The sequence below is a fragment of the Adiantum capillus-veneris genome, chromosome 30 (genome assembly GCF_014529385.1).
Source record: "Adiantum capillus-veneris isolate H3 chromosome 30, ASM1452938v2, whole genome shotgun sequence".
NCBI classification, from domain to species: Eukaryota; Viridiplantae; Streptophyta; class Polypodiopsida; order Polypodiales; family Pteridaceae; genus Adiantum; species Adiantum capillus-veneris.
In genome coordinates this window covers 47,517,306-47,529,139 of record NC_140960.1, presented here as the reverse complement: position 1 = coordinate 47,529,139, position 11,834 = coordinate 47,517,306, and the positions used below count along the sequence as shown (strand labels likewise).

Genomic DNA, 11,834 nt, shown 5'->3' with positions numbered 1-11,834 from the left:
TCTTTCTCCTTCTCTTGCACAGATGGTGCCTGATGCAACGATGTTGTAAGGGAGAGCCTCCCTCCCCCTTTCTCTCTCTCTCTCCCTCTCTCTCTCCCCCCTACACGTGCACACAGACGTCGCACACTGTCGTCTATCGCATGTCGACATGCGCGTGGTACTGCCTTCAACTGACACTCGTTTGCAGGAGGACAATAAGTGGAAGGGTTTAAAAAGTGCCACGATAGTGGCACTTTTTAAAAATATTGAACTTTAATGTTCTAACCTCATGGTCTGAAATTGAAAAATAATATTAAAGAGCGAACCCGCCATTAGCCAATACAAACAACAACTTTTTTTAAATATTGAACTTTAATGTTCTAACCTCATAGGGCAAGTAAATTCAAATGTACGTATAGGTAGTAGTAGTAGTATGTGTGCTCAATTTTGAAAAAAGTCTAATTCAGTGGAATCTTCAGAAGATACATTTGACACTCTCTCTCTCTCTCTCTCCTTCCTTGTGCATCGCGTCCACATGTCTAAGAGGGCTCCCCCATAGACCCTTTAAAGGTGCTATTAGAGGGCCCTGCAAAAAAATAATTTGAGCCTCATAGGGTTACGGAAAAGTAAAGGGTGCTTCACCTAAAAGGTAGCACAAAAGTTTTAGGGGGTCCTTCTACCACCCCTTACATTTCAAAAACGCCATTACAACTTGCTATAGAAGGTTAACAAGTCAAAAGTGAAGGTGTGCTCTAAAATTCCTTGCACAGTCCACTGGAAAACCTATTATCAAAGGGCATATGGGCACACAATGAAATTTTGGAAAGGCCCTTCAAACTTTAGAAGGGCCTTTTTTTAATTGTTTTTTTAAAGGGTGTATGGGGGAGCCCTCTAACTCTGCATCAACCCTCTATCCCTCGTGCGCCTGTACGCGTGTTTTGTCATTCATGCACGCAGCACGCTTTCCATATTTGGTTCGCAGCCTGTGTGAGGGGTCGAGGGAGGTTGATGGGTGTGGGGTGAGTGTCTCTGCAGGGCAGAGAAGAGGCTTGTGACGTCCCCCGCTCTCTCTCTCTCTCTCCCCCTCCCCCGAGCGAGCGGATGATAGGAAAAGCAATATGGGGACTACCTGGCGCATACCTTCCTGCGCAAAAAAAAACCCTCTGTGTGTGTGCGTGTTCGAAGAGTGGCGAGCTAGTCTCCAGTCCGGGGAGGCAGGGAGTGAGGAAGGTGGAGTGGGGAGGCAGGTGCAGACGTAAAATAGGCATGACCAAGGTGAGGAGATGGGAGCACGGTCGTTGTGGGGCGCTGTGGGGCGCTGCAGAGCAGTGACGTGGACTTTTTTCTATGGGGTCGAGAGGATATTCGGGCGACATCTAATAAAGACCTGAATTTCTTTATTAGTAGTATGTATAGTATATCAAAAAAGACTAATCATGATTAAAGCTTTCAATTTCACACTTTCCTATATTTTGGCGATATTGATAAAAACAACAATAATTGGAGACGCAAAGTGGATAGAAGTCTACACACCCCAATAGTAAGAGGCCCCCCACACGCAAGGGGGTAATTTGTTATTTGAACGAAATTACACCTTCCAACTCACGTCCACACATGATGGGAAAAGTAATTCGTTATTTGAGTGGGGGGTAAGCCAACTGCACCTCAAAGAGGTGTAGTTAACCCTAGCCTGGCACGTTATGTGAAATAATGTGCTTTGGAATTCTCCAACGTCACTTCGCTTTGCCTTGAAATATTAAACAAGGGTTGTATATTGTTTTATTTAAAGGCCTGGAAAACTTTTGCAAGGTGAAAATGTTTATTTTAAAAGTGAACATCCATCACTTCACGAATTCAAGGTCCACATCCCTTCAACTTTATCTACGTGTGAGTGTGAGGAAGAATTGGTTATGGAGGAAATCGATTTTTGTGTGAAGTTGAGGGGGTAACTTGAAAACTGCTGACCCCCTCTCGTGTGGGGGGGCCCTAAGCTGGCACTTGCCTTCATAAAAGTTTTGCTTATGATATAGCGATACCTGACCTCGAATTGGTAGTGATAAGCAAAGTATGACATTGTGAGATGAGAACAGGAATCTCGCAAGATTCCTGTGATTAAATCTGAAGTTGAGCAGTATGTACCATGTCCCTATGATTTTGAACAAGAGTATATACTGTATGACATGGTATGTAGCATGTCCCTATGATTTTGAACAAGAGTATATACTGTATGACATGTGCGGAGAAATTTGTGAGGATCTATGGATGATGCTTTCGTGGCAACGAGGGAAGCGGGAGAGGCCCGTCCTCTCGCCTACTCAATGCAACAACGACAGAGCTCATCTGATCTGTAGGTAGGCATAGGCAGTTTACAACGTCCTATAAGTCCTCAAAACAACCTCTCCGACAGCAACTAATTGTTGAAGAGTCGCTCCCAGGAGTCCGAGGGAAGGGGGCATCGTTGGCTGATAGCAGGCTCTCTCAACAAATTTCTAGTCATGATTGAAGTTGTCAATTTCACTCATATTTTGGTGATATTGAAATAAACTATAATAGGGAGGCGCAATGTGGACACCTAAACGCTAGAGGCACTTGCCCTCATAAAAATCTTGCTTATAATATAATTAGAACCGGATTCATAAACCACTTTCCAACCTTTTTTTTCTTCTCAAACGAGGTACTTTTACAAGATCGCCCCTCCCCCAGAAACCCAAACCCATCTCAAACCCAAAAACGCATCCCAAACCCAACCAAATACCCACAACCTAGCTAAAAATAAAATGGGCATAACTAAGCACACGCACACATAACAACAGACCTACTGCAATTATTCAGACTGCTGCCACTGTCATTACCCAGCAGCAGGAAGGGGCAACAACACATACACAATCACCACAAAAAGAAGGCACCTTCTGTGCAAATCTGTATCAATCAATTCTTCATACATGCAATGTAATATGTAGACAGAAACCACAATCATACATGCAATAGAATATGTAGACAGAAACCACAAAAAAAGTTACACAAAAGGTACAAGGGTCAAGAGTATTCAGTTAAGGAGTTACAAAAAGCATGTTACTGACTTTTTTTAAGGATCAAGAAAGTAATTCTATTTTAAAAAGCAAAAAAAGGAATATGCGCACAAGTTTGCACTAAAGCATTGCCACTAAAAGCAGTGCCGGGCAACTCCATTGATCGATACGATTTGATCCTCCAATCCTTCATGAAAGTCTGTTTATCCCATATGTACATTTTCTCCTATACCCTAGTAGTTCTAAAACACAACGAAAGACATCCAACAGCAATGTGGACTTTTCAACCCCAGAAGCACGGTGTGCAGTCTAATATTGTGTTGAACAAAGCACTCCACTCTCTGCAGCAAAGGTCTCACGTGCCTTGATCACTAACTAATCCAGAACCCAATTATCTTCTCCACCCCGAACGAGAACCAAACTGGCTTTGCAGTTGCCGCTCTTCTCTAAGACTGGCAAAGCGAGAATCCAAAGTTTGAGGCCTTCGAACAGATGCGTTGGCCACTGCCTGAAAAGATTACCGAGAGAAAATGTCACAATTAAACATATAGAATTCATCTGTACAAAAGACTCAGCATTACAAGTTATGCATGTAAGTCGAACGTCCGAATCTTTTCAATAAAACTATTAGAAAATTCAAAATACAAATAAAGAGCCACTTACAAATCCAAATGGATATATCAGAAGAATATATAGGGGGAGTAATGCAAGGCTTTTCTGCATAGTGCATTTGTTTTGTTGTACTCTAATGGCTTGCTTTCAGGGGTAAGGGTAGCAAGGGGGGGGAGGGTCGGGGGGTGAGTGTGTGTTAGAGGAAAGTTAGTTCTTTTCCTCTCTGCTGTCTCATTTCTGTTGATTTGTTTCTGTCTTTCCTCCTCTTCTTGTTGAGGTATTTCCGGATTTTGTTGTTTTGGTTTAGGTGGTTTGTCATGGTGCGTTGGTTGCTGATTCGTTTGGTTGCTCTGCTCTCTACCCGCTCTACCACGATTCTGGAGTAGATTTTCACCTGGTCGTTGTCTTTAAATTCAAAGCCTCCACAACTCTGGTCTTCAGGAGCCACCTTCAGTAAGTGGACTTTCTGGCAGACAGCTCCTTGCCAGGCTCCAGTGCAGCGCTTCGTTACCCACCTCGTGACATCCTCTTGCAGTTTCTTGGGTGATGTCAGTTGTCTCTTCCCCCTCATCTTCGTCATCGACAGCTCTCCCTCTTCTGTTCATTCATTGTCTCACTGTCAAATCTTACCAGTTGGCGGGTAAATGCCCGACCCCGAGCTCTTGCTGTAGCTCATTGTCACTTTTCACCGTTGGTGGCTTTTGGTGGTTCAGGTTCTTCATCTGATTGATCTTTTGGTGGAAGTGCCTATATTTCAGAGGCTGTTGTCATCCTCTCTCCAATTATCTTGACAGGTCACTTTTTACTCTCTTTAAGAACGGTTTTTCCCCCTGGCATTCAGTTTTTCCAACTGGCCATGTGGCTCATTATATCTAGTTTTTCCAGTTTTCCATTTAATGCTTTTGAGCCTGCTATGTACACAGTGATGTCTTGCCCTTGGAATAGGCACCGTTTGGGCCATCTGGGGGACTTTCAAGTAATAAAATCAGCCTCCTTTTCTTGGAAAGAAAACATATACCCGGGGGGGGGGGGGGGGGAGAGAGAGAGAGAGAGAGAGAGAGAGAGAGAGAATCAATGTAAAATCTATTTCAGAGCACAAAACACACAATTTATTGATATAACTATGTCATGAGCACATGCACGAGTATGCACACACACAACTAAGATGAATGATGAGCAAAAGTAGAATTGCCTTGTTAGGACGCCAATTCTGTCTTTGAGCTGGCATTCCTCCTCTCGCCAAGGAAACTACATGTGGAGATGCAGGCCTTCTCGTCGCTCCAGCCCTGGAAAAAATGTTGCTAACTTTCAGATACTAGACATCAAAACTCATGTCAACAGCCGCTCAGGAGGACATCCCTGATCTCGTGATACCTCCAAGTCACAATAAAACCAGGATAAAATATCTACCTTTCGGCATGTATATCTAGAAACATAACCAACATAGCACAAAATACTTTTTAGCAACATTTCAACCAGAAGAAACAGGGTGTATGTCCTGTCCAATAACTCTCTAACTTGGAGGTCATCATCTCATGGAACTCAAAAAATCAATGCCACTTTCCTTCTGACAAGCTCGCATAGAAGCATAAAGCTTTGAAGAAGACTGTAAATGATCCCATCAAGTCAATGCATAATCATGCGCATGGAGCACATGTGCTGCTTCGATATATCACTCTTTCCATAAACTACTAAATAAGGATCGTGAACCCTGTAGCAAAAGTCTCCTTCTGGCTATCTCCGCATTATCTGCATTACATGCTAGTACAGCTGGCCACGATGTATTCCAATTCACATAATGCATTGGTCAACTCAGTACAAAGAGAGCCCAGTCATTCTGCTCGTTCTTTTGAACATGTCGAAGGACTATACGCTATGGCAAGGGCATGGAAACAACTGCAGAGAGGGTACATCATCAAACAGCACTCAGGACTTCTGGCATGAAGTTTGAGCCTTTCACATCAACTCAGACTTGCAGCGGGCACAAACCTCAGGCCATATGCCTACGTCTTCAAGGCACAGTATTTATGCTCGGAACACCAGCATAACACATATAAGAAGCTCCAAAAACACAGAAATGAGCTCCGTTGGCTTCAAAATGTTCCAGCACAACACCACTCTTTCATGAAACAATTTTGCAGTCAGAGACCATAGCCCGCAGACGCATTCACTTCTACTGCACCCTTCTCTCTGGACATAGGCATCATGCAACTTTCCTGCCGTTAAGAATAAGTAAGATGAACCCTCTCACACGACCCCCAAATAAGCTTCCATCACACTAGCCAAGCTCAGCGCAGATACATGTAAAACCACTCACATGCTCAACTGATTCACAATCACTGTCTTCGTGTTCCTGGCTGCAGACATAATCTTTGGTTGCCTAGCTGTGGCACCAATCAACCGGGTGCTTCCTTGAGATGCTTTCCTGAAATCAAATTTAATGACAATTCAAGCCAAGGACCGTCCTGGTTGCAACAGAACTACTCTCCTCACAAGCCGGGTAGATGTCATCAGATACCTGCCAAATCTATTTAACGGGGCAATAACATTGCCAGGTAAGGCCTGCCGTCCTGCTGGCTTACTTGTAACAAGCATGGAGGCTCCAGTGCGGGACCTTGCCTCTTTCAATTTCTCCTGTTAATTTACGGGACACGTCAGATTACAGCTTTTTCGTGCAAGAATGATGAAGGCAAAGCTTGTGTAATCCTTGTTAAACCTGCCGAAGAGCAGAAGATCGCAAAGCTACAAATCTTTGCAGCAATTCCTTTCTTTGCTGTGGAACTCTTCCTTGCTGCAGTTCCCTTTTCTGTTGTAATCCTCTCCTAAAAGGCCTCTGTCCCTTTTGCTGTTCTATCTGTGACTTTTGAGCGTGTAAAGCCTGAGCAGGTTGCATGTTTCTTGTCCTATTCCAATCCTTCACCTGCCCATAAGGACATGAATAAGGCTTGGCACCTCCACACCACTGCAAATATGATCCAACGTTTCAGCAGAACGCCAACAAAACTAAATCACCTTTGTATGTTTCTTGTCCATTCCTTTAGACTGCTTGATAATGTCATCTGTGAGACAAAGTTTCAAACAATCCAATCACATGTGTGATAATTGATAATCTTCAGTTTAGGTAAGGTCTACAATATACGCACTTGATTACAGAGAAGTTACATGATATGCCAGTGCTGAGTGACAACTAGAGTAGTTAGCAGAGAGTATAAGAAACATAAAAGTGGCATACACATGCTGATTTCCAATAGACTGTTCAAAACAAAATTTGATGACTTAAACTTTAGGCCATACATAGCTAGTCCTAAGACGATTCTTGGTCCAGCCGGAGTCCCAAGTAAGGTCATCTTGGTAGTGGTGGAGAGTATCATTGCTGTGAGCCTTACAAAATCCACTGGCACTAGTTCCCTATGGCCTGATTTTCCTGTCCATTAACTGCGAATTTGTTTTCTGTGCTGCAGCTTTATCCCAGTATTAGAATGCTGATTTAACAAGAAAAGGTTCAAGTTGCTGCACCTTCTGCTGTGAGTGAGCCCTAAACTAGAGCCCTAGAGGCCACTTTGCAGCACAATCTGGTACTAACCTTCGTCAGGGCATCCAGCTCTCAATGTGTGAAGGCATAGTTTCTCTTATCAAATACTATTCAAGAAGAAATTAGCCCTGGGTACACTGACTTGGCAGTTCATAGCCCCCCAAATAGCATATCCTATCCATATCCTTTCCAGGGTTTACTAGAGTGCACTAACTTCACCACCACCGAAGCTGGTTGATGTGGTATCATAGGTCAGTACCTTCCTCGCTTTGTACAAGTACATCCTATACCTATCACGCAATGGTACAAGATATCTTTCCTTTCTCAAGACTCAAACCCCTACAAGATATCTTTCCTATCTCAAGACTCAAACCCCCAGCCTACATAAATACATCACGACAAAATTTGAAGCAATTTTAATCGTCTAAAAACATCTGGTGGATCAATTGGCAAGAGTTATCACACGGAATCTACGGCAAATTTTACTATGCATAATTCCTCTCTCTAACCTCGTTTTCCAAACAAGTCCCACTTCTTCTATTCCTAACCAGAAATTTCTATTCCTAAACCATGTGCAGCCACATGTTCAAACAAATCCTCTAGAACGACTTGACTTAGGGCAAACTGCACAAGTTCCTTGACCATAAACTTTTGCAGTAACTCTTCGACCAAATTCCTCCATCCAAAAGTCAATCAATCTTCTGATTCAACATTTGCAAAAATCAACAGCAAGTGCATCTAAATAACGAGTTCTTCACATGGCCACATATATTCGCAATCAAGGGGCCCCAACTATGTAGTGGACTTACAGATACCACGTGAGTGCTGTGCACCACAGCAAGAAAACCCCCCAGTTACTTCCTGTTCTATCTTGCACCAACGTTCCCTATCCCTATCCTCAAAAGAGTGTTTCACTTGTGTTTATTGAGGGATTGTGCGTACGCCGTCTTCCAGGGAAGCATATGTTGAATATTTTCAGGTCTCCAAAGGACCTTTTTCTTGAAAGCAAGGCAAATTCTGTTACTTTGTTGATAGCCCTATAGAGTCAGATTCACCCAACAAACATAGATATGATCTCTGGGTTCTATCGATTTCTTGGCGTTAATAGTATTATTCTAGTAGCCTTAGATCACCCACTGCTTACTTATGACTACAATGCAATGATGTTGATGCCATTTGGAAATTGTCATCCTACTTTGTTAACTATTCTTCCAAATGAGCTAGCCTAGTATCACTTGTGCCTCATAAAAGAAGGTTGTGAGTTCAAGTCTCCTTGAACTCTTATCATCACTTGTGTCCTCCCGATACAGAAGCTCTCGCCCTTCAACACTTCGAGAGATTCGTTATCCTGACATAGATCACCTGAGGAGAGAATCTTCTAAAATTCCTGCAAAGTGATCCTTGTCATACCATCATGTACGGCTGATATCTTCAAGGGGAAGTTAGCTCAACCCAACTCCGTAAGAACCGTGGAACCAAGAAAGGATTTTTGATTCTAAGAGCAAAGTACTTATCAGGGAAAGGATCACGGAAAAGGAAGAACGAAAGCGCAGAGAGGCTTACCCAGCGACATGTCCACCTTTCGTTCGATGTCGCCAATGTTGAGCGCAAGCTCGGATGAAGGCGCGATAAAAGGAGCCATTAACTCCACTCCAGAAGAGCGAAACCCACCTGCTCCAGACGCCTTCTGCCAAAGATAAACGATAACCCTGCAGCAGCAGCTGCGAATCCACGTTTCGACCAAACAGACAGCGTGCAGAAGAGGTTTAGGTTGAAGATCCTGAAAAAAGTGCGAGTCCACACGCAAACGGGCGCCCGAACTTTTTAGGAACAATAGGAAAAAACTAGTCTTGCTTGGTTGCCCGTGCCAAAGATAGCTAAGGCAGGTTAGGAAATTCCTCGATCATATTTCTGGCCTCCGCTCACCTGTTGGTTTGAGCACAACAAGCTATTGCCAAAGTACTTGTCGGCCGGTTGGCTATGAAAACCAGGCCTTGATTTTTCTCCTGAAATTGGTTGGCTAATTGTCTGACTCCTCTTATGTGCTCACAATAAGAGACATGCTACTAAAACGGGCGCTGCACCTAAGCGTGTTAGAATAACACGCTTACTAAAGTTTGGGAATGTGGAATTCCATAAAAATTTGGCCTTATATTTAAGAAGGTAATAGTCCTTTCACAAGCACAAACTCTCAGATTCAACAATCCTTTCTGACGCTTCTCGACAGAAATGGAATCGATAACTATAAGCTGAAGCAAGCAACAACAACACAATGGCTCTCTCACAAAAAATTAGAAAACATCCAGGTGAATGCGCATCTTAAGGTTGTAGAGAAATGCATTGTACTTAACTAGAATACGAAACTTATTGTGTTTCTACCAATTTGATAAACATGGAGTCGAATCATAAGAGTAAATGGACGGTGGAGCCGATCTAATTGAGGCTGAAAAGTGTTAGTGAAGAAGAAACAATGCCCTCTTTCCTTTGCACTCACGTCGTGATCTCTCTCTCTCTCTCTCTCTCTCTCTCTCTCTCTCTCTCTCTCTCTCTCACACACACACACACACACACACAAGCTCAGAGTCTGGAATGGCCATGTCTCTTCCTTTTTGTCCCATTTCCCTCAGCATGGCATGTTGGAGATAGGTTGAAGGGAAACACACACAGCTTGGAGAAGATGAAGAAGCTCAAGGCACATAACATAGAGTAGTATTACTTAGTGTGCAATGGAAAGATGAGATACCCCTAGAGTGATGGGCGTATGCACAATGCATAGGGGAAAAAACCTCCTAGTGAGATAAAAAATGCCCCGGCAGTCCTAAGTGTGTTCACACACATCACTAACACATGTATATGGTAACAAATCCCCATGGGAGTGATGCAGTGAACGAGAGTTGAAACATAGAGTATAGGGAAGTGCCATGCCTTGAGGACATAATCAGTCCACAAAGGGGAGTAAACCCAAAGCTTTGTGAAAAGATTTGAACTTCTCACAAGACAATGCCTTTGTGAAAAAGATCTAAAAAGTTGTCCTATGTCAGCACATAAGCTAAGGTGATCTCTCTTGCTGAGAGTCTCTCTCTAACATAGTGGTAATGCACCTCAATGTGCTTTGAGCGAGCATGAAAAAATGGGGTTCCTCACAACTGCAAATGCGCTCTGACTATCAGTGTAGATGATGTTGGTAGTGTCCTATCCAACACCCAAACCAGCCATAAGGCGTCTGAGCCATACACACTCAATCGTAGTTGTGAAGGCTACCCTGTACTCAACCTCACAACTAGAAGTGTCCATAGTATGTTGCTTCTTGCTCAACCATGATATGCATGAACTAACGAGCATGAAACAAAAACCACTCGTGGACACTCGATGTCACAACAAGCAGCCCAATCTGAGTTCGAAAAAGCATGTAAATCTGGCGACAATGATCCCCATTGGGATAAAACAAGCCAAGATGCAAAGTGCCACTCAAGTAGCGAAAAAACCTCTTGACAGCCTGCAAATGCTTAGACCCTGGGCTATGCATAAATCGAGCATAAATCTGATGACCTTTGAAACTGCAAAGTGAATTTTAGGCCTCTGTTGCATACATAATAAGGCATCCAACATCAGTTTTGGTAAAGAGTGACAATGACAGGATCATTGGCATCATGAAGACTCAATTTCAAAGTTGTTCCCATGGGAGTAGCAATAGGTTTACAGTCCTCGAGTTCGAACTTACTTAGCAATGTCTCTATGTAACTTGTCTGTCATAATAATCAATGTCTAATTCTCCTAAATGATTTTCTCATGTTAAACTAATCATTTAATATGGGGAAGTGCCAGGGGGGGGAAAGCTAGAATATTGGTTAAGCTAGCAGACCGGCCACAGTAGGGATCCAAAGGAGGGAAAATAGGGATCCAAAGGGGGGGCCATCTGCAAAAGATCCATGTGCAACAATGGGCTTAAAAGACCCTAAGGTTCAGCCCATTAAGACTTCCAAAATGCTAAGGTTCCAAAATTCAAAGGTTGTGTCCAAAGGTCAAGCATGGGGGGAATTGGATGCTTTGTGTGTGTCCCAAAAGTCTTTATCAATCTCTACATAAGAGGAGGTGAGCCTTGGGAGTAGGGGATGAGAGAGAAACTCACACACACACACACACACACACAAGCTCCCTTTACACAAAGGCAATGAGGGACACATGTCAGCTCCCTAGCCCAGATGCCCACAAGGTGTACCCAATTCCTATTGGATGGCCTTGGAGGTGGACCAATGAGAATTAGGCTAGAGTAAATCTAGTTTAATTAATTTAAAAACACTTAATAAAAGAACCAATGAGAATTAAGCTCTCTAGAAGACTATTGGACAGTCTCCCAAGGGATCCAATGAGGATTCAGCAGCCCAATGGCTTGCCTGATTCCTATTGTCCAAGAGGCAAAGGGGTCCAATGAGAGTTTAGTTGCATTTATTAATTACATAAAGCTCTCACAAAAGGGGAAAGTGGGACACATGTCAGAAGGCTATCACTTATACTGCTTAATTATCATTGGCTAGCCCTAGGGAGGTTCAATGAGACTGTAGCATGAGCAAATAGCAAGAGGGGTCGACCAAGAGAGAGAGGGGGCTGATTTTGGCAAGGCATTATCACACACACACTCACACAATCTCATGTGTGAAGTAAAGAAGACTCTCTCTCCTTCT

General features: G+C 43.2%; 1 protein-coding gene across 1 annotated transcript; it reads right to left on the bottom strand.

Moving 5' to 3' along the window:
- Window positions 1-3,024: 3,024 nt before the first annotated feature.
- On the bottom strand, window positions 3,025-8,958 carry LOC147417901 (uncharacterized). The gene is made up of 7 exons (XM_086506554.1): window positions 8,716-8,958; window positions 6,633-6,679; window positions 6,337-6,540; window positions 6,139-6,254; window positions 5,938-6,045; window positions 4,813-4,906; window positions 3,025-3,516 (listed from the first exon to the last, which is right to left on the bottom strand). The coding sequence occupies exons 1-7, from the start codon at window positions 8,792-8,794 to the stop codon at window positions 3,400-3,402; spliced, it is 765 nt and encodes a 254-aa protein (XP_086362680.1). The 5' UTR covers window positions 8,795-8,958; the 3' UTR covers window positions 3,025-3,399.
- Between the last annotated feature and the right edge of the window lie 2,876 nt (window positions 8,959-11,834).